We start from the raw sequence: 24,461 nt of genomic DNA, 5'->3' as shown, positions 1-24,461 counted from the left end.
ATTACACTCATATAGTAAAGGTACACCACCAATTTTCCAGCACCCTTAGTTCCAAAGCCTTGCTGGATTATCCGTTTTGCCGGGCCAACCGAGGTCAGGAAATAATCATTCAACAATACACCTCTGACTCACTAATGATACACCTCCGTGTTTCTAATGCACCATGGACTGCTAGAAAGTGAAATTAAACAAATATTAATTGTAAATTAAACGTGAAAAAGCCATAATTTTGAGCAACATTACTGTACACACTTTGTACTCAAATGTACTGTACTACACTATAATTTTTTTTATCTCTTCTGCAAACTATGTGATGTTTATACTCAAATTAATCACCATATGACAAGGATTCCAGCAATGCAATTTACATTCTGTTAAGTCTAGTTTGCGAAATTTCATATGATAAAAACCTTTAGCCTAAATTGCCTTCTCCCTGGCTGTGATGTAACAATGTCATGAGTTTCCCGCCACTTGAGAGTTCCCGCCAATTTTAGGCCAATATTCATCTCCCCTCCCGCCATCTTCCCAGCAAGGGTTGGGTGGTTATAGGCTTACAGTTTTTATCTTATATACGATCACAGACTAAAGTTAGAATATAATTTGCATTGCTAGAACCCTTGCAAGACAGTGAATACAGTACTTAGAATTGGTGGTTTAGAAGATTTCCCCTAAGAACGTATATGCAGTTAAATAACTAACCGGCCACGCCACCAAACTTCCTCTCTTTACAAGTTTACATCCTACAACTAAATATTCTATCTATACTTTCTACCTCTAAATCCCCCCATTACAAGAGTGACTAAACTTTTGTCTTATAAGATGCCACTGAAATGACCTGGGAGAATATAATTTACATTGCTGGGATTCTGGTTTGATAGTGATTAATTTGAATATAAACAAGCTATAATTTGCACTAGGCATAAAAATCTTAGTACCGTAATCATTTAATACATGTACAGTACAGGTTTTCACTTAGGTCATTTATTTCTTTTACGTTTCTTTTAGTATGGTGTGTGCATGTAAATGAATAAAAATAAAAGAAGAAATTTATGTAAATCTACCCAAAAATACAGTTCAAAATCTGTACATTTTTAAATTGTACTACACTAGTGTACTAATATATTTATCTCTTGTGCAAAAGATATGACGTTTATATTCAAATTATTCACTGTCTTGCAAGGATTCCAGCAATGTAAATTATATTCTCCTACCTTTAGTCTGTGATATTATATAAGATAAAAACTTAAAGCCTACTGTATAACCACCAAACCCTGGCTGGGAGGGGGAAGGAGGGGGGGAGGAAGGGGAAGTGACAGTGACATGTTTGACAGTTGGGTCCGAAGGTCTAGTGAAGTATTTATTTGTTTATTTATGTCCTTTAGATTGATTTTTGTTTTTTTACTTATTAAATGTCATAGAAGTGACCGGGGAGAATATAATTTACATTGCTGGATATCTTATAAGATAGTGATTAATTATGAATGTAAACATGCTATAGTTTGCACTAGACAAAAATTTTAGTAATCATTTTGTACATTATTTTGATTAAATGTACAGTATAGCTATGCCCTTAGGACAGTGTGTGCATGTAAATGAATTTCAATAAATGAAAAAAGTTACATATTTGAGCCAAAAAATATTAGTTGAAAAACTTTATGTATACAGAGCTTGGATGGCTAAATTTTAGAATGACCAATAATTTTAATATACAAAATGCAAAAATATTCAAGAACACAATCTTCTTGATATTTACTCCACTGGAAACGAGTGTAAACATAGAACAGATTACTGTATTGGCGGACTAGCCAATCAGCTGATGCTCACAACGAAACGTGTTTGTCGTAAGAATATCGTTAATCGAAGTTTTGTTCGTTAACCGAACTGAAGATTCTTATGAGAGCTAATTCTTTAACCAAAATTTTGTTAATCGAACCGTTCGTTAACCGAGGGACCACTGTATTATTGATTCATAATTATTATATTCTACGTACTATAAACAGCCTCTTATGGCATACGAATCATCATAAATAATAAAAATTCTTCAATAAAAGAAAACTATTAATATATGTATAATATATATTTTGACTTGAGAATGAAAGGTCACGTTGTATGGAAGGTGACGTCTCATTTTATCATTCTCCCCCTCCTTCCTCCCAAAACATAGTAACCTAACAAAAAAATTCATTATGAGAAAAGCTATTATGTCTGCAGATGGCTGTATTTCTCCAGTAACCATATAGAACAGGTTTACAGGCATAGGACATCAACATAGTAAGGGAATACATGTGTTGGCAGGCCTGCTGAATCTAAAAATTTTCTGTAAGCCTTCAAAAATTTCCACTAACCTGTAATTGTTTCAGAAAAATGTGGGGATAAAGTATCTTTTAAAACTCTTAATGGCAGAAACAATGGCCAAAGCATCAGCCAGCCATTCAGTCAGAGGGGCTGGCTGAGAGGAGGAATGATGACTTAATGTGAATTCATTGCTTCACCACTGATGAATAACAGTCTAAATTTATGCTTACATTACTTAATTAATGCTTATTATGCTTGCTTTATATGTCTGTTTTTTTTCTTGCTTGACAGTCTGAACGACAGATATATCAAGGGTGGATGGAAATTTTCTGGTGGTGGCTGGTCCCTAACCCCCCAAATTTGTTATATTCTTATGGGATTAATTACTTCGAAAACCACTGAATCACTATGCGTGGATTTTTCACAGTCTGTATATGCGTCAGTTATCTGGGTATATCTGCACAATTAGACTTAACAATTACAAACATCCAGAGAAATATTAATGAATGAACAATCTTATCACTTCCAATACAATTATAGTAGCACGTCGATTTAAAGTGATTCAATTTAAGATTATTGATTTAAAGTGACACCCAAAATTAAGGACAATATTTTAATTTAAAGCGAATCTTTCCTATTTTGCGGGAGTCAATCTGGTGCATCATATTTTAAAATTCGTGCCTAATGTTCCTCTGGGCAAGCTACACTGTTCTAAGGGGGAAGCTGTTCTGTACATGTACTAAATGATTACTAAAATTTTTGTCTAGTGCAAACTATAGCATGATTATATTCAAATTAATCACTATCTCATAAGAATTCCAGCAATGTAAATTATATTCTCCCCGGTCAATTCTATGAAATTTTATAAACAAAAGACAAAAACTCAATCTAAAGGACATAAATAAACAAATAAATACTTCACTGACCTTCGGCGCCAACTGTCAAACATGTCACTGTAACACCCCCCCCCCATCTTCCCAGCCAGGGTTGAGTGGTTATAGGCTTACAGTTTTTATCTTATATAATATCACAGGAGAATATAATTTGTATTGCTAGAATCCTTGCAAGACAGCAAATAATTTGAATATAAACGTCATATATTTTGCACGATAAAAATTTTAGCCCTTCGTAATAAAATTAATTAGAACATGTCAGTTCTGTGACATTTTATACGAGAAAAACTTAAAAGTCACTCTTAAGGGCAGATAAATAAATAAGCACTAGACCTTGGCATCAACTGTCAAATATATCACCCCCCCCCCATCTTCCCATCAGCTGATAGCTAGTAAACGACAATTTCATGTCCCATAATTTTAGCTGTGTTGATTTATGAGTGTCTGTTTCAACATAATACTACAAAAAACAATGTTTTGTTTATTCTAGGAGGTGGGCTGAGGTGCATCTGGGTAGACTCTCAGTCTTTTTAGTATTTTGTGTTTCTCTCAAGTACCAAACTAAATTATTCCACTGAAACAACACTTCAATTTAAATCAAATTCGGTTTAAAGCAACCTCTCTTGGAACGTATCTCGCATTATATCAATGTTCTACTGTATATAAATAAGAGGTGCTGAAAGAAAAATTGGAAGGTAACAAAAATAGCAACAGCATACAGGTAAGTCATTTATTTACTCAATGTGTGGTGCCCAGTACAGTACTGTATATGTTAACCTTACTTCAAAAAAACATGTCAGCTAATGGGTAACGTATGAAAAATGCAAGGCCAGAACATAGAACCTGTAGCATGAGTAATCTGGTAGTGAGGGTGCCCTCATGTTGAGGACCAAGCTTAAGTAAAGTAAGGTTAATAAGAGTTAGATTATTTAAACAGCACATCTCCCCATCCTCCCCCAACCCTTCTTGAAAATTTACAAGACCCACAGTTGTTAGGAGCCGAAGGAAAACAAGAATAGGTTTTTTTATTTCCTTTGCCTTAAACTCAGCAACACTGGGTTCTAACTTGTCCACCTCTGCGTTGTATCTGTAGATCAAATAGATGATATGATTATTTGTTAATTATACAAAAATAATTATGGTACACTTACACTAAAAAGAAACTAATATGTTAAGACAGGTTAACTGGTATGATAAGACTGATTAACTAGTATGGTAAAAATGGATAACTAGTATGGTAAGAATGGTTAACTGGTACAGTAAAACTGTTTAACTGGTATGGTAAGACTGGTTAACACTCAAGATCGCCTGAAATTTATTTAAAGATCCTGTCACTCGCTCTGTTTGGAGCCCGCAGAATGACCATTATTCGAGAAGATATTTTTTCCCGAGCGCTATTCGTGACTAAGATATTGTCAAATATTTATTCAAATGATTCCTTCTCAAAAAAAAAAAATGAATTATGAACCCCCCATAAATAAATAAAAAATAAAAGTCATTTTGGCGAGTATAAGTGAAAAGTGAGAGTTTACTGTTGATTCCTCTTCACGCTATACCCATATCATTGGAACAGTCAGTATAAAATGCATATGGAAAGAAGGAGTAAATCACGAGGAAGATGAGATGATGGTGTAATAAGAAAAAAGATACAGTTAACCCTCACTTTACGCGGTTAATGTAACCCAGAGGGTCCCGCGTAAAGTGAGAAACGCGTAAAGTGAAATAACATAACATATGGGATTAATTGAAATGGAGTCCGGGCCGACCCCCAAACTCCACTTTTTGACGACACACAACTACGTTGTAGTAAAAATTTTATCTTAACTTTATGATGGTATGAAAAAACAAGTAATATAGAAGAGGTTAGGTTAGGAAAAATAAAGGTTAACATAGGAAAAATAAAGGTTAGGTTAGAAAAACTAAAACTTAGGTGGAACACTTACGGTAGTAGAAGAGATGGGTCGGCATACGGGGATGGAGGCTGGTTCCGAGGCAGAGGGCAGATTACTGGCCCTCAGGTGAATCACCATTACTAGGTGAAGCACCATCACTGTCACTTACAGTTGTCAGGGCTTCCCTGACAAATCCCTCAAAGTCATCTTCACTGTCACTATCACTGGCTTGGGCTGGCTGTGGTGGGTTGCGGGCGAAGAACTCGGTTATGCTTTTTTGACGGCTGATGTTTATGTTGTCGTGATACACCGTGATGTATGGCTCCATAGCCTGCACCAGACGGGTATGGAAGACTTCATAGAGGTCATCGTCATTGTTGCAGGAAAGGAAGGACTTCATTTTCTCTGCACACTCCATGGCACCCTTAATATCACTATGAGTTAAACTGTGTTCTTCGGAGAATGACGCACCTTCTTCCTCCTCTTCACTGACGTGATCTTCTTCCAACATCTCGTCGGCAGTCACTTCAGGATCTCTGATCACCTCCAGGATGTCGTCGTTGGTGGTCTCGGAGAAGCCTGGAACTGTAACAGTCTGCGCAGCTTCTCTGGCAAGGTCCACTGCTACTGCAACATTCTCAACCTCACCAGTCACAGATTGACTCCTCCTCTCACCTGGTATTCCATGCAACACATGTCTCCATGCGTGACGAATTGTAGCAATAGACAGCTGATCCCATGACTCCACCAAGAAGTCCACAGTTTTCTTGATGTTAAATACTCTCCAGAATTGTTTGAACAGTATTTTTTGCTGTGCCAACTGTTGATCCTCATCTTCTTCGCTCTTGCTATCGGTGGTGGTGTCACTCAGGTTACGCAACTCTTCCCTGGTGTTGGTGTAGTCGTTCAGGAGTTTGAATTTTTTTGTTGAGAATGCAGCTTTTACATTACAGATTAACTCTTGGTCCATGGGCTGTAATATAGACGTAGTGTTGGGAGGAAGGAAGACCACTTTTACGTTGGGGTGACGATCTAACAGTAGGGGCGAGTGTCCTGGTGCGTTGTCCAGCAGCAACAAAATATTGAATGGCACATTCTGTCGCTCACAGAATTTCTTTACATCGGGAACAAAACAGTCATCAAACCAGGAGAGGGACAGTGTAGAGAACATCCACGCCTTACGTGCGGTCAGCCAGTGGACATTTAGCTTGGTCATGTCCATGGTTTTGTAGGCGTGCGGCTTGCGTGCTGTGTGGATCACCGATAACTTGAGCTTACAGGTACCAGAGGCATTGGTGGTAAACAGGACGGTGATGCGTTCCTTCTGCATCTTCCGGCCCCGAATCCTGCTGGCATTCTTTACAACGAAGGACTTGGAAGGTAGCTTTTTCCAGAAAAGACCAGATTCGTCCATGTTAAACACCTAGTCGTCACTGTACTGTCCTTCCTCCATAATTTCACGTAAAAACGGAGGAAATTCCCCAGCCGCAGCACGGTCAGCACTTGCTTCTTCACCACCAATGTTTATATTGGTGATCTTGTTCCGGATCTTAAACCTCTGTAACCACCCAGAGGAAGCATTAAAGGGTTTGGGCTCTGTAATTCCCATCTTTCGTGCCACTGCCATGTACAGTTCACGTGCGTAGTCCTTAACAGAGCGCGTGTTGACCGCCATGTTCCGTCGCGCCTGACGCACCAAGTACCTCACAAGTAATTTTTCTGTCTTGAGAAGCACCTGGTTGTGAAAATACTTGATCATAGAAGCACCTGTAGACTTTGTGATCTTCATGTGCTCCTTTATCTTGGCTGCATCCTTCTTTATTGTTAGAATCGTAGATTCATTCACACCACGCTGGCGCGCCAAATCAACCTGCCTTGCTCCTTTCTCCAACTCTTGGATGATGGTATACTTCACCTCGTAGCTTAAGGAACGTTGTGTCTTCTTTGGCTTAGTGCCGCTGGGTCCAGGTAAGGAAAGGTTTCTCTCTGGGGGTGGTGGTGGTCCGGCGGAAGCCATTTTACGGAACAATGGATGCACGTTTACACGGTGTGGCCTTGAGGGATGAAACTGCCGCGGCTAGGTCAAGCGTCGTCTTTCCTCCCTCCCTCCCTCCCCCGGGTGGACACGTCATAATACTTTAAGCCAATTACAGCTAGCAGCAGAGGGGGGTAGGGATGCATGGCCAATCACAGTGCAATACGTCATATGACGTCAGTGATAACGCAACAAAGACACACACTGCGCAACCTTACCGTGCGGCTTGCCAAAGCGGAGGGAGGAGGAGGGAGAGGCGAGGAGCACAGGCAGGCAAGCGGGCGGGTGGCGGGTGGGGCGAATCTAAAAATAGCGTCGCGCCGGACACTCTCCGCGTAATGGGGTTCATGTACCGCGTAATGTGAGCACGTTAGGTTCTGGCAAGGCACCGCGTAAACGTGGAAACGCGGAATGCGGGACCACGTAAAGTGAGGGTTAACTGTAATGTAAATAGTTACAGACTTACAGAATAAAAGTAAATATAAGTGGTGGTTAGATGTGCAGTCGCCAGAATGTATATAAATTTTTTTCCTTGCTAGTTTTTTGGTCAAAACTTTTGAAAGTGTTTTTTTAATATGGATTATTACTGTACACAAATTAAGGAAGACAATCAGTTAAAAGTTTCTATGAAAAAAACTGAAATTTTGGTAATACAGTATTACCCCGCTTTACGTGGTTTCACTTTCCGCGATTTCTCATTTACGCGGTGCCTCGCCAGAACCGGACTTTCACTTTCCGCAGTGCATCTACCCATATACACGCACTCCCCATATACGCCAGAGTGTCTGGCGCGACGCTATTTTTAGATTCGACCTTCCCGCCTGGGCAAGCAGCGGGGCAAGGTTGCGCGGTGCATGTCTCTGTTGCATTATCAGTGACGTCATATGACGTATCGGACTGTGATTGAGCCATGCATCCTTACCTCCCTCCGCTGCTAGCTGTGATTGGTTTAAAGTAATATGACGTGTCCACCCGCAGGAGGGAGTTAAGACGACCCTTGACCTAGCCGCGTCAGTTGTATCCCTCCAGGCCACACCGTGTAAACCAGTATCCATTGTTCTGTAAAATGGCTTCTGCCGGACCACCGCCCCCAGAGAGAAACCTTGCATTACTTGGACCCAGCCGCCCTAAGCCAAAGAAGATACGACGTTCCCTAAGCTACAAAGTGAAATACAAAATCATTCAAGATTTGGAGAAAGGAAAACGTCAAGCTGATCTCGCGCGCCAGCATGGAGTCAACGAATCTACGATTCGTACTATTAAGAAGGATGCAGCCAAGATCAAAGAACACATGAGAATCACAAAGTCTGCAGGTGCTTCAATGATCAAGTATTGCCAGAACAAGGTGCTGCTAAAGGTTAAAAATTTGCTGGCGAGTTACTTGATTCGTCAGGCGAGACGCAACATGTCGGTGGACACACGATCCGTTCAAGAGTACACCCGTGAACTGTATGCAGCAGTGTCACGTAAGATGGGAATTGCAGAGCCCAAACCATTCAATGCTTCCTCTGGTTGGCTGCATAGGTTTAAGAAGAGGAACAAGATCACCAACATCAACATTGGTGGTGAAGAAGCGAGTGCTGACCGTGCGGTGACTAGAGATTTTCCTCCGTTCTTACATGAGGTTATGGAGGAAGGGCAGTACACCGATGACATGGACGAATCCGGTCTCTTTTGGAAAAAGCTACCTTCCAAGATCTTCGTTGTCCAGTCTGCCAGCAAGATTCGGGGCCGGAAGTTGCAGAAGGAGCGCATCACCGTCCTCTTTACCACCAATGCCTCCGGTACCTGTAAACCCAAGTTATCGGTGATTCACACAGCCCGCAAGCCTACAAGAACGTGGACATGAGCAAGATTAATGTCCACTGGCTGACCGCACGTAAAGCGTGGATGTTCTCTGCTCTGTCACTCTCCTGGTTTGATGACTGTTTCGTTCCCGACGTGAAGAAATTCTGCGAGCAACAGAATGTTCCATTCAACATTCTGTTGATCCTTGACAACGCACCAGGACACACGCCACTACTTATGGATCGTCACCCCAACGTAAAATTGGTCTTCCTCTCTCCCAACAATACGTCATTAATCCAGCCCATGGACCAGGAGTTGATCTGCAATGTGAAAGCTGCATACTCTGCAAAGAAATTTAAGCTCCTGAACGACTGTACCAACACCAAGGATGAGTTGCAACCTGGGTGACACCGATAGCGAGAGCAAAAGCAACGAGGACAAGGAACACAGGTGGTGAATCAAGAAGTTTTCGTCAAACAGTTTTGGAAAAAATTTAACGTCAAACAAGCTGTGGACTTCTTGGTGGAGGCATGGGATCAGCTGTCTATAGCTACGATTCGTCATGCATGGAGGCATGTGTTGCATGGTATACCAGGTGAGAGGCGGAGTCAACCTGTGACTGGTGAGGTTCAGTCTGTGACAGTGGCATTGGACCTTGCAAGAGAAGCTGCGCACAGTATTACAGCTGAAGGCTTCACCGAGACCACCAACGAAGACATCCTGGAGGTGATCAGAGATCCTGAAATGACTGCCGACGAGATGTTGGAAGATGATCACGTCAGTGAAGAGGAAGGTGGTGCGTCAATCCCAAAAGAACACAAGCTAACGCATAGTAATATTAAGGGTGCCATCGAGTGTGCAGAGAAACTGAAGCTCTTCCATTCCAACGACCATGACGATGACCGCTATGAAGTCTTCCATACCTGGCTGGTGCAGGCTATGGAGCCATACATCAAGGTGTATCAAGACAAGATCAACACTAGCCGTCAAAAAAGCATTTCCGAGTTCTTCGCCCGCAACCCACCACAGCCAGCCAGAGCCAGTGATAGTGACAGTGAAGGTGACTTTGAGGGATTTGTCAGGGAGGCCCTGACAACTATGACGGATAGTGATGGTGATTCACCTGAGGGCCAGTAACCTGCCCTCTGCCTTGGAACCAGCCTCCATCCCCGTATGCCGACCCATCTCTTCTACTAACGTAAGTGTTAAACCTAACCTTTAGTTTTCCTAACCTAACCTTTATTTTTCCTAACTTAACCTTTATTTTTCCTAACCTAACCTCTTCTATATTAATTGTGTGCATACCATCATAAAGTTAAGATAATATTTTTACTACAACATACTTTTGTGTCATCAAAATGTGGAGTTTGGGGGTCGGGCCAGTCTCTATTGGAATTAATCCCATATGTTCTGTTGTTCACTTTCCGCGCTAACCTGTGGGTTCAATTGACCGCGTAAATCTGCGTAAATCGGGGTACCACTGTTATTAATATTTCCACTTACCACTCAAGCATGGTAGGCCTTGGTGAAGGTATTATGAATACCTATCAAATAAGCACAATATATTCATTATAATTCGCCATACACATACACATGCCTCTACTGCACTACATTTCACTAAGCTTATATATTATGACATGCTTTTGTGTGGTACAGTATATGCGATGTATTACACCGGTCAACACAATTTTTCTGGCACAAGGTTTTTAAACGGATTTTAAGTAAATTTGGGGTGCAGAATCCAAATATGACTTTGGTTTTTGTCTATCACATCAGGTTTTTGAGATATACCATATTGAACTTTTGCTGGGAAACGTAAACTTTTGGATAAAAATTGACGGTTTAAACATGTATACATAAATTTTTTCAGCATTATAATTTATATTTTTCTATGACCAAAAATTGTTAATATCAAATTGGAAAGTTAATGCACATATAATATTTAAATGTAACATTGAAGGGTGAAAAAAAAACAATTAATGTACGGTAGAAATAGTGCAAGTATTAAGATCAAGTTACAGTTACATAAACTTCCTCTTTTTGGCCGATCTCCTATGTACAGCTTCTGGAATGTCTCTCATCAAACTCCAGCAGTAGTCCGCCATCATGTTCGAGTCCCATCGACCTTGGTAACGTTCTTCCATTACTTTAATGTCTTGATGAAAGCGCTCCCCTTGCTCCTCGCTCACTTCTCCCAGATTTTCTGGAAACTCGTCCAAGTGACTGTGTAAGTAGTGAACCTTGATACTCATTCTGCATCCAAGTGCTTGTAAACTCAAGAGCAGCTCTTCCACAATTTCTTTATAGTTGTCCGCTTTCTTGTTCCCTAAGAAGTTCCGCATCACATTAGAGAAAGCATTCCAAGTTCTTGCCTGTGCCTCAGTCATTGTTGCAAGGAAGTGTGGATCTCTGAGTAGTGTTCTTATTTGAGGTCCATCAAAAATCCCTGCCTTTTTCTTCTCGTCGCTAAGACTTGGAAAGGTTGAGCATATATATCTGAAACACTCTCCACTATGATCAAGAGCCTTGACGAATTGCTTCATGATACCAAGTTTTATGTGCAGAGGAGGAAGGACAATGTTTTTCCTGTCAACCAGAGGATCGTTAATGATATTCTTGTCACCAGGCGTCAAACTATGTCTTGGTGGCCAATTCTTTTTCACCCAATGGTCTGCTGTAGCCCTGCTGTCCCAGTAGCACAGAAAACAGGGGTATTTTGTGTACCCTCCTTGCTGGCCCAATAGAAAGTTTACCATTTTCAAGTCCACACAAATTAACCATTCATGAGCATGGTATTGCAACCTCTCTAGAACAGTCTTAATGTTTTCATACTCTTCTTTAATTTGTACAGAATGTCCGATTGGAATTGAACCATACTTGTTTCCGTTATGAAGAAGAACACATTTCAAGCTCCTTTTAGAACTGTCAATAAAAAATCTCCAATCCTTACTATCATATGCTGATAGTCCCATGGAGAGAAGAAGTCCTTCTACATCATTACAAAAAACAAGCTGGTCATATGAATGAAAGTACTTCCGCAGTTGCTCTTCTCTGTTGCGATAAAAGGAGACACTCGTGCCAGGTTTTAAGAGTCGTTTCTCTTGAAGCCTGGAAGCTAACAATTCAGCAGACTGTTTTGGCAAATTTAGATCTCTGACCAGATCATTCAATTCTGACTGAGTACACAACGTTGGCTTTTCACATTCTTCACCAGATGGCTTGAAAAGATCAGTCTCTTCATCTTCATCAGTAGAAACAGGTGAATTCCGGTCTATATCCTCAATCTCTGGTAGCTCAGTAAATTCTGGCACGTTACGTGATGGAGCAAATCTGAGATCAGATTTGGATTCAGCACCTTAAAGTTAGTAAAAAACAGATAAAAGGTTTCATGCCAGAAAAAAAAATATTTTTTGTAGACCAGTGTTATGAGTAGCCATTTCACCAACGTCTCATAAATTCAAAAATATTTCACTATTTCATGATAAATATTGTAATAGCAGCACAAACACCACGGTGGCCATTTTTAAATCATGCCTAGGGTCAAGACACTCACTGCTTACTGAGGCAAAAGCATTACTGGCACTTGTGTCTGGTAATGCTGGTCCACTGCTCATAGATGGGTTGCCACATAGCCTTAACACTTACCGTATTTTTCGGCTTAAAAGACGCACTTTTTATGACAAAAATATACCTCGAAAATTACCATGCTAGTCAAGGAGTTGTAGCAGAGGTTTTTGAAATCAGCCCCTTACAAAGACTGTTACCTCATTACAGTACTTAACAATTACAAGTATTCTCTATACAGTACTATAAAAGTATTGATTTAACTAATATTGTTGATATATTGCAAAAAAAAAATAAATAAACCCTTCCTGCTGTGTGGTTTGTTTACTCATGGCAGTGGTGCGGCAGCGCCATCTATTGAGGAACTGCTAAAGGTTGTCTGCTGGTCTCAAATGCAGGAATGTTTGTTTCTTTATATGTAGGCTCTCATATTTGGACACCTATTTACAGTAGGCTCTCATATTTGGATACCCATTTAGACTGTAAAAACCCCACAAAATTAAAATCTTCCAAATTTAAATACAACTTCGTCATCCAAGTAAAAACACACACACAACAACATTGGCTGTCCCTATGTTTTCAACTTTATTACCACTGGTGGGTAGATATTTTTTTTTTTATTCAGAAACATCAATTAAAATATATATGAACAGTAAATAAGTGTTGCTTTCATATTCTTATGTAGAGTAATGATGATATGTTTACACGTGCTCACTTACATACGTGATCTCACTTTTTTTTACCCTTAATTGTTAGCTTCTTCCATTGTTCCATTTATTAACATTAAATAACATTACTTAAAACAACCATACTAATTTTACTACAGCTACAACCAGGGTCTTATTTTCTTCAGTTTTATATGTAGAACCAATCGGTCACTGGTTTTGTAAACAACAAAAACAATGACATCTTGTCTCCTCGTGTGTTTTAATATTCTTCGTATTATTAATAAATTGTATTGTTCAATTTGCACACATAAACAATAATTCAATCAAAAAGAAATTCAGAAACATTAATTAAAACATATACTGTATGAACAGTAAATAAGTGTTGCTTTCATATTCTTATGTAGAGTAATGACGATATGTGGACACATGTGCTCACTTACATATGTGATCTCACTTTTTTTTTACCCTTAATTGTTAGCTTCTTCCATTGTTCCATTTATTAACATTAAATAACATTACTTAAAACAACTATATTAATTTTTCTACATTAATTTTAATACAGCTACAATGGAGGACTTATTTTCTTCAGTTTTATAATTATGTAGTGTAGGGGTATCGAGATATTAATGTTGTCTAGCACTCAGGATGGAAGGAAACTCTAATGTGGTTTTCTTGTATAATATATATATAAGTTATATGATAGACAGTCTGGTGCTGGAGATGCCGTGTGGTGGGGAGCAGCTCAGTAGAAGACGTTCGGGAGTATCGTGTTGAAGGAGGTAGATGTGCAGGAGCTTCGTTAGAGAAGGTGTTGCCTGTTGCTGGCCTCCTGGTTGAATGAATTGTTAACAGCGTGGAGCTTGCTGGAGGAGATGTTGCTTGTTCAGGAAAATGGGCAGAATGAGAGTTGGTTGGTGAGGAAGCTCAGAGAAGGACATGCTCGCTGGCGGGAGCGAGGACCGCCAGGCAGGCGAGGAGATGCGAGGGGCAGCCAGGCAGCGGCGGAGGAGGAGGTGTTGCTAGTTCAAGAAGAATGGTCTGACTGAATCTCAAGGGAGAGACAGAGCTTATATACCCCGCAGCAGCCGCCATGAGTCATGGTGGGAAAACCCGAGAAGTAGCCGGTGAATAGTTTCGTTGCTAAGATACGGTAACATCTGGTTGGTTGCTAGGGAAGGCGGCACATTGGAATGTGATAGCAGGTGGTGGGCTGCTACGCAGTTAGTTTGTAGGGGAGACGTCCACTACAATACTCCCCCTCCCCTCCAGGCGGTGTAGGAGACTTGTTGATTGTAGAGTTGCTTAGCACATGTGAGGAAGACCGGGCGGTGCATGCCTCATGTGAGACAACGGCGATGGCGTGATGAGCCGATCGCTGAAATACAACTGTCTAGATACACACGATCTGTGGGAGAAGGGAGAAAAAGGGTGTGTGGAGGCGATGAATGTTCTTCCCTCACGACAGGTACAGGGTCGTCAGATGCGCCTGCTGGGGTGTGTGTGGGCCTGGATCAGGAGCAGGGGCTGGGTCAGCAGAAGCGGATTAGGGCTCGTGACAGCAGCTGGGTCCACGACAGCAGCAGGGTGCAGGACATTAGCAGGGAGTACCTGAAGGAGAAAAGAGGGGGTATGGAGGCGATGGATGTTGTGTGCTTCCCTCACGGCAGGTACTGCTGGGCCGGGGTCGGAGGCAGGACGGGTGTGCTGGGGTCGTCAGAATGTGGTGCGTGGGGCAGGAAGAGGAGCCGGTGTCTGCTTGAAGAGTGGGAGCGTGATCAGTGTCTCCTCCATCCTGTGTGAGTGCTAATCTCCGGGAGTCACCATTGTAGGGGTATCGAGATATTAATGTTGTCTAGCACTCAGGATGGAAGGAAACTCTAATGTGGTTTTCTTGTATAATATATATATAAGTTATATGATAGACAGTCTGGTGCTGGAGATGCCGTGTGGTGGGGAGCAGCTCAGTAGAAGACGTTCGGGAGTATCGTGTTGAAGGAGGTAGATGTGCAGGAGCTTCGTTAGAGAAGGTGTTGCCTGTTGCTGGCCTCCTGGTTGAATGAATTGTTAACAGCGTGGAGCTTGCTGGAGGAGATGTTGCTTGTTCAGGAAAATGGGCAGAATGAGAGTTGGTTGGTGAGGAAGCTCAGAGAAGGACATGCTCGCTGGCGGGAGCGAGGACCGCCAGGCAGGCGAGGAGATGCGAGGGGCAGCCAGGCAGCGGCGGAGGAGGAGGTGTTGCTAGTTCAAGAAGAATGGTCTGACTGAATCTCAAGGGAGAGACAGAGCTTATATACCCCGCAGCAGCCGCCATGAGTCATGGTGGGAAAACCCGAGAAGTAGCCGGTGAATAGTTTCGTTGCTAAGATACGGTAACATCTGGTTGGTTGCTCGGGAAGGCGGCACATTGGAATGTGATAGCAGGTGGTGGGCTGCTACGCAGTTAGTTTGTAGGGGAGAATTCCACTACAGTAGAACCAATCAGTCACTGGTTTTGCAAAAAACGAGTTTTTTTTTACTTTTATTTTGTTTTTAAATAAAGATTTTGTTTTATATAGACGCTGATATACATGTTTACATTTGCTTACCTTCTACTGTTGGAAAATATTTCCCGTCGTTGTCACATAGACAAAAACAAGAGAAAGAATGTAAACACTACAGCCCCTAAGATGTGGAGGTGACCAGGTGTATAAAATGAGTGCTGTATTAAAGATTTCACCTTCTTATACAGATTTTTTTTTAAATTGATGAAAATGAAGACTGATAAGCAGTTCAAAGTGATGATATTCAAAGACGTGTGTGTACTTGTGCCAAAAGGGCTGTATAATTATCAAGCAACGGTTTCACTAGTGGTTTCACTGGTGTCGGTAGTAGGGAGGTACCGGGTACTACTGCCTGGGAAGATATTGGTAGACTTTGTTGCCATATGGCATCACGAAAATTGTGACCAAGTCCCAGGTTGCTGATATGACTTTCTGCCACATTTACACACAATTGCAGGGTCTCAAATGTTTTTCTTACTTTGACAACACAACATACATATATTGTTCCTCACTCTTGATTTTTTTTTTCATTTTTGTATTTATTATTATTAGGCTATTATTATTATTACTATTATTACATTTTCGCCCCCTAGGCCCCAATGTGGGTCAGTGACCTGTGCCCAGGTGGGTTAATACCTGAATCAGGGTGCGTCTTCCACGATGCAGCGTCTTCTAAGCCGAAAAATCCGAAAAATTCGGTACTTCCATTTATCTGACAGATAAATAAATACGCACTAGGTAACTTTTGCAACCTTTGCTGCTGGTTGTGCAACACCTTACCTCACCTCCCCTCAGCCATCCCCCTATCTTCCAGCCAGGGTGAAGGTGGTTTTAGGCTTAAAGTTTTTATATTATAAAATGTCACAGACTAAACTTAATAAAATATAACTTGCATTGCTGCAATCCTTGCAAGATAACGAATAATTTGAGTATAAACATCACGTAGTGTGCACGCGATAAAATTTTTAATCCTTTAGTGTAGTACATTTGAGTACAAAGTGAGTACAGTAATATGTTGCTCAAAACTATGTCTTTTTCACAGGAAAAAGGGTGTATAACTAACCCCCAGTAGTCAGGATAATATATACTGTATTTTTAGTATTTTTTTATATCATTATTTATCGTTTTTATACATTTAGTACATTCGCTGGAAGATTCGGACAATCAACTTTTTCGGACAGGTGGTCCCCCCCCCCCATAGTAGTCCGGATTTTCGAGGGTTCACTGTTATTCAAAAAGATACTTTTAGAGAAAATGAAAAAAGAAAAGAAAAAGAAGCCACACTAGTGTGTCTGATCACAAGGCAAAAATTTTATTTAAATCAAAATGCCATATTTGCGAGTACAGGTGAACCCCAATAATCGACATCCCATTGAACGTCAATTTGCTATAAATGGTGATTCCATACAAGGGAAATAACCAGCAAGTTTCGTTGATAACCCAGAGATCTAATGATTGGCAGAGCTGGTATGGTGAAAATAATTTCCACCAAAGGGCTCTGCACATTGCCTCTGATTCATTCCTGCCATCTTTGTTCTTGTTTACACTTACTATGTATGTCTGACTTCATATTTTTCTTTATTTCTGACTTAGTGTGTTACTCAATCATGCCTAAACACCCCAGTGATAGTTCCTCTTGTATTGAGCAACTTGATGTGATGTGGTTAAGGTGTAATAAGACGAAATAAGGTGTAATAAGAGTAATGATGGACCAACAAAGATTGGTAGACTTGAACTTCCCATCCTAGACCATCTCTACCATCCTAAACACAGGTAAATAACAGTCTCAATTTATGCTTTACATTGCTGATTTAAGACTTTTTATGCTTGCTTATATGTGCTTTATTTTCTTGTTTTAAAGTGTGCAGTACAGAGATATATCAAGGGTTAATGGGAGTATTTGGAGGGTGGCCGGTCCCCAACCTCCTGAATTTGTTATGTTCTTATGGGATTAATTGCTTCAATAACTGTTGATTCACTAATCAACAACTTTATGCGTCAGTTATCGGGATATTCCTGTACGATCCCGAATGTTAACTGGTATGGTAAGACTGGTAAACTGGTATGGTAAAAATGGTTAACTAGTATGGTAGGAATGTTTAGCTGGTATGGTAAGAATGTTTAGCTGGTATGGTAAGAATGTTTAGCTGGTATGGTAAGAATGTTTAGCTGGTATGGTAAGAATGGTTGTATTGTAAAACTGGTCAGCTGGTATGGTAAGACTTGTTAACTGGTATGATAAATATGGTTAATGGGTATGGTAAGTCAATCAATCTAAGTACTGGGCTGTTTTTACAAGTCCTCTAAGGTTTAGTATCTGTCTTGGGACCCAGTTTTTAATTCCATTCATCCATCCTAGTCTCTGGCTTTCCCTGTCCCTCCTACCCTACACTTTGCCCATTAATACTTCTGCTATTATCCCCGCATCCCTAATTATATGACCAAAATATTGCATGTTTGTTTTTCTGTACATTTCAAGTATTTCTCTTGAAGTTTTTGCGAATCTTAGTACAGTAAAACCTCGATAAATCGAACTTCAATGAAATGGAATTAGCTTTTTTCAAACTTTGAGATGTTCTGGTAAACCCCCCCCCCCCCAAAACCCAGTTTTTGTGATATAGTCCAGTATGCGACGTCTAGCTTTATACCTAAGTATGTTAATGCCTAGCAATAACTCGCCACACCAACATACAGGCAATTAAAACATTTAATAATTACTTAATACGTAATACCTGTATTAGGAGGACACGTCGTAACCTGGCACTTAATTTCAATTCTCAAAACCCCCTCCGGCACCCTCCATCACACGCATTGCTACCGTCATCTCTTGCCCTAGAGCGAGCAGTAAACAAATGTCAACTCTCGAGGGGTGGAGATCAGTGGGATGTCAACGTCGCATTCTGCACTATATCACAAAAACTGGTTTTTAGAAAAAAAAAGGCTTTTTGTTCGATCCAGAATGCGACGACTAGCTTTGATTAACCGAGCAGGATGTGGAGATGGAGGTGACACTGCGTATAAGGCTCCGCTAGCGTAGGTCCAGATTATAATTATAAAGTTTTTGGAATATTTTCCAATATTAGGAACATTTACCGGAAGGCAAAATGTTAATTTACATATCTCAATTAGGATACTCACTTTATTCTGATGAGGAAGTAGAAGGTCCTGGTTGTGGAGAGTAACTAGGTGGGGGAGGGGACCCCAGCACCACCACATGTGAAGGATCTTCCAGAGATAGATGAAGATAGCTGTTTTGAATGGTTTTGAAGATTTCTAAAAGCCCACTTCTTTGATCTGACTGAGGCTCATATGCTGCAGAAAGGCCACAAACCCTGCATTTTTCCTGGTGTCATGTGCCAAAAATTTCTTGCCAGGGTCTGCTTTAGTCACTAACTGTGATAAATATTTTGTCATTTGACTAGGAGACAATTTCTTACCATCCTGTGATGAGAATACATAGGGGCCTCAATTAGGGAATCTGGTTAACCATTCCTAAAGATTCCTAACTGGGCACAATATATGAGGAACCCTTGTCTCATCCATCAGCCATTTTATACTGATAGGCTGAGCTCAAAAATCCTCCCTTTCATTTTTTCTTAGGATCTCCTTAGGAAAAAGGTTGAGATCTTCCTCAGAAAATACCAATAATGATGGATTATTGGAAATTTAAATCAGCTCCCTGATTCTCATACCTGTTGCTATTGCTAGAAGGAAGGCTGCCTTCTGGAGCAATCTGTCCTTGTTCAGATTTATTTTGTAATTAGGCCCCATAAGAAATTTAGGAACTTTATCTAGAGACCAACGTGGGATTCTCTTAGGCTGAGGGGGTCTCTGAATAAAAAAGGACGATCTGAGCATTTGATAAATTCTTGGGTTCAAAGTAATATTAAAACCCCAAGCCAGAGGGTCAACCAATGCTGATTTATAAGATGCAATTGTTGATCCTTGAAGGCCTTTAACTCTGAACAGAAAATCTAAAAATTCTAACACCACTGTTTCCAACAACATGATTGGAGTTGTTAACCTGATAAATTGTTGAAAAAGTTTCCAAGCTTTCTCATACTGCAAAGAAGTTTGGGGTCTATGACCTGTTATCACTTGGTTACCGTATATCTCGGCCTACAAGACGGAATTTGAAAAAAAAAAAAAATCAGCCCAAAGTTAGGGGGTCGTCTTAAGCACCAGAGATAAAATTCTTACCTCTTAAATACTGCGGTTTAGCGTGTCAAGAGTGGTGATGGAAATATGGTAAACCACTCACAAGGTCCTACCACTAATTATTTTATACTGAAACTTACGTTTGGAAAGCTGGATTAAAATGAAGATTACCGGTATATTAAAATAATAAAAATGTATTATAAACCAGTCTAACATACCGTAAAAGAACAATATACCCCGGTTATAAACACAGCTGCTATCATCACCCCCCCCCACCCCCATTTGCCAGTGACAAGAAAGGGAAAGTGACCTTGACTGTGACCGCCTGTGGCTATTTTTAGCCGTCCTTGTGTTCGGAGGTGGTCAGTAATGCATATCTGTATATTTACTGATCATAATACTTATCTCCTATAAATAATTAATTTAAATTTTATTTTTTTACAAAGAATATTCAGTAAATGACTGCGTTAATTCTTGAAACTACCGACAGCGGTAAATTTAGGATGAGAATGATGAACAGAAGTCACGTCATGGATTCTGGATTCGGAGTTTGGTCCTTAATGATCACCATAAATTTCTGGTCAACTTCACCTACCAGGTATAATGGTAGCCTCCCTTTTTCGCGAAACAAGTATATAAATTAAAGAAAATACTTGCAGTGTGTTTAATATATTACAGTATATTATAAATAAATAAATAAACAAACAAATCGGCAAATCTATTTCAAGTAAATGGAAATATTTTACTCACACCAACATTGGTTCTAGTTAAATAACTGACGCTTAAGTGAGTCACTAGTGTACACCAGGTAAAATTTGATGCCAATACTTGAAGTGAATTGGCATTATTTTAAATAACCAACCATAAATAAATGGAAAAAATATCAGAGGTGAGAAACATCATATTGTATGTATGTTGTGTTGTCAAAGGAAGAGAAACAATTGAAACTGCAATTGTGTATAAATGAGGCAGAAAGTTAAATCAGCAACCTAAGACTTGGTCACAATTTTCGTGATGTCATATGGAAGTTGGGTCTACCATTAGACAATACTGTACATTGTGCTTCCAATATCTTCCCAGGCAGTAGAATCTCCCTGTTTGGTAGCTGCCTAAAATTTTTAGTAATATTACTTTGATACAACATGATAAATTAGACAAACAATGAAAATAAACAAACAAAAGTTATTTACCAAGACCTCTCTCAGAACAGAGGGATGGAGGGGGAGGGGAGATAAGACAGCTATTTATAGCCTGTCTTTGTGTAGGAAGTTGACCACACTAGAAATAATTCATTTAAAATTTATATTTTTTACATAGAATATTCAGTACATGACTGCGATTCTAAAATATTGTGAATATATATATATATATACAGTTGTACCCCACTTAACGCGGTCAATTGAACCCAGAGGGTCCCGCGTTAAGTGAAATCCGCGTTAAGTGAACAACAGAACATATGGGATTAATTCCAATAAAAACCGGCCCGACCCCCAAACTCCACTTTTTGAAGGCACATATCTATGTTGTAGTAAAAATAACATCTTAATTTTATGATGGTACATGCACACAATTAATACTTAAGAGAAATAGAGAAATACAGTCGCCAAGTTAATGTCCATTCAAATAATGGACTCAACTCCCTCCCCCTCTTCTCACACTACACTCACTGGCTCTTCCCTCTCAGAGAAATTTTTGGGGGAAAACCACTAAATTTTAATAAATAATACCTCAAACTAAAGTTAGGATAATACAATTGACATTGCTGGATTCCTTGTAAGACCAGGAATATTTTGAATATAAATGTCATATATTTTGCACAAAAGATAACATAGTTACCTAGAGAAAAATTTTTATCTAAAAATTGTATGTTTAATGCAAAATATATGATGTTTATATTCAAAATGATCACCAAATTATAAGAATTCCAGCAATGTAAATTATATTCTGACCGGGTAATTTGTATGAATTTTATGAGCTAAAACAAATATCTTCAGTTAATAAAAAAAAAATAATCTTCACGACACTATCTGTCAATCAAAGTACCCCACCTTGCCTCCCCCCCTCTTCCAACCGCGCGGTCAGTCCCAACCCTCCCCCCCACCCCCCACCAATCCTCCCTTCCAGAGTTTTTAACATTTAGTATTAAATAATACCTCAGATTAAAGTTAGGATAATATAATTGACATTGCTGGATTCCTTGTAAGACCAGGAATATTTTGAATATAAATGTCATATATTTTGCACAAAAGATAACATAGTTACCTAGAGAAAAATTTTTATCTAAAAATTGTATGTTTAATGCAAAATATATGATGTTTATATTCAAAATGATCACCAAATTATAAGAATTCCAGCAATGTAAATTATATTCTGACCGGGTAATTTGTATGAATTTTATGAGCTAAAACAAATATCTTCAGTTAATAAAAAAAAAATAATTCTTCACCGGGTAACAGATGGTCGGTCGGTCCCTCCCTCCCCCCCACCCCCCACCAACCGTCCCAAGGAGATGTGTGGGATAACCACTAAATTTTAATAAATAATACCTCAAACTAAAGTTAGGATAATATAATTGACATTGCTGGATTCCTTGTAAGACCAGGAATATTTTGAATATAAATGTCATATATTTTGCACAAAAGATAACATAGTTACCTAGAGAAAATTTTTTATCTAAAAATTGTATGTTTAATGCAAAATATATGATGTTTATATTCAAAATGATCACCAAATTATAAGAATTCCAGCAATGTAAATTATATTCTGGCCGGGTAATTTGTATGAATTTTATGAGCTAAAACAGGCAGTCAGGCAGGGTGGCGGGTGGGGCAAATCTAAAAATAGCGTCTCGAGCCGGACACTCACCGCGTATATGTGGAAAAAAATCCGTGTTAAGTGAAAGTTCAGCTCTGGCGAGGCACCGCGTATATGATAAAACGCGTTAAGTGAAACCGCGTTAGGCAGGGTAATACTGTGTGTATATATATATATATATATATATATATATATATATATATATATATATATATATATATATATATATATATATATATATATATATATATATATATATATATATATATATATATATGTGTGTGTAATAAATGTATGTAGTAAGTATGTACAGTAATCTTTTTCACTCAAATCCTAATGAAACACTATTGAATTAGAATACTGTAGCTGGTTGAAGCAAGCTTATAAATTAAAGAAAATACTTGCAGTGTGTTTAATATATTACAGTATGTTATAAATAAATAAATAAATAAACAAATAAATCGGTAAACCCATTTCAAGTAAATGAAACAATTGTATTCGACACCGACATTAGTTCAAGTTAAGTAACAGACTTTTAAGTGAGTCACTAGTGTTTACACTACACCAACCTGTAACATTTGATGCCATTACTTGAAGTGAATTGGCCTTATTTTGAAAAACCAAGGATGTGTAAACAGCACTGGTCAATGGGATGGTTGGTTAAGGACTACTGGGTCAGTAAGCTCCCAATGGTAAGTGTCACATTTGGGGTACCGGTCTTATACAGCGAATAGGGCTCAAAAGCTACATTTTAAATGGAAATTTTGGGGGCTGTCTTATACACCCCGTCGCCTTGTAGGCCAAGATATACGGTAACTATATTGGAATTACCCAACAATCTATTTAAACATCTTTTGAGAAACTCCAAGCGTGAAGTGCCAAGGATATCTCGAACTGAGGGTGCAGTACCCGTTCTAGATATCCCTGTTGCAATTGTAGTGGATGTGAGCACCAGTCCAACAGATCGAGACTCCATGGTTGTAGGATCCAATATGGTGCAATAAAGAGGACATTCCCTTGGAAGGATCTGAGTTTGTGAAGCACTTTGGACAACATTTTCACAAGTGGGAACAGATAGATTGAATTCGAATGGTTCCAATCTATGAGTAGAGCATTTCCTAAAAGATTCGACCGTTCCAGAGATGCATAAATTGGCATCTTGTGATTGTTTTGTGAGGCAAAGAGATCTATTTGTGGAGTCCCAAACCTCCTCACTTGACTCTTGAACTTCGATATCTTTAGGGACCATTCTGTTTCCGTCGATACTGGCCTGAGACAGGACAATGCATCTACCCAATTTTTTGTACTCCCGGTATGTGAGTGCTTTGAGGTAAAGTATTTGTGTTACACAAACTTTGAATAATTTTTCTGATAGTTTTAGAAGGTGCCAAGATCTGGTTGAGTCTTGATGATTGAGACAAAACACTGCCTCTCTGTTGTCTATGGAAAAACAGAATCGTCATGCTTTTGAAATTTGGGTTTGCCAACAAAACAATAGGATTACAGTACTGCTATTTCTTTTACGTTTATGTGTTTGTTCCAAAGGGAGTCGCTCCACTTCACTTGACGGAACTCTCCTTTTGAGGAATGGTATCCCCATCCTATTTCGGACGTGTCTGTGGAAACGAACAAGTCTGTTTGAGTGGGAACCCAGGGAGATGAACCGGTTAGATTGTCCAAAATTTTCCACCATGACAGATGATTCTTGATCTGAATAGGAAGAGAAGAAGCAATATTTCTGTTTCTGTGAAGCAAATTCGACCCCAGATGAGTTAGTTGCTTCTTCGTTAACTTGCCCAAAGGAACTACTATGG

The 24,461-nt window shown here is 39.6% G+C and overlaps 1 protein-coding gene across 1 annotated transcript in view; it reads right to left on the bottom strand.

Annotated features, from left to right (window-relative positions):
• Positions 1-3,904: 3,904 nt before the first annotated feature.
• LOC121880280 (UDP-N-acetylglucosamine--dolichyl-phosphate N-acetylglucosaminephosphotransferase-like) overlaps positions 3,905-24,461 on the bottom strand; it is a 102,635-nt gene continuing 82,078 nt past the window's right edge. Inside the window, exon 4 of the mRNA XM_042387437.1 lies at positions 3,905-4,275. Coding sequence (XP_042243371.1) covers positions 3,972-4,275 — 304 coding nt within the window. The 3' untranslated portion in view covers positions 3,905-3,971. The remainder of the gene's footprint in view (positions 4,276-24,461) is intronic.

Source organism: Homarus americanus, unplaced genomic scaffold (genome assembly GCF_018991925.1).
Source record: "Homarus americanus isolate GMGI-L3 unplaced genomic scaffold, GMGI_Hamer_2.0 scaffold20930, whole genome shotgun sequence".
In the NCBI taxonomy this organism is placed as follows: Eukaryota; Metazoa; Arthropoda; class Malacostraca; order Decapoda; family Nephropidae; genus Homarus; species Homarus americanus.
Note: the sequence above shows the minus strand (reverse complement) of the source record. Positions and strands in the feature narration are given on the sequence as shown.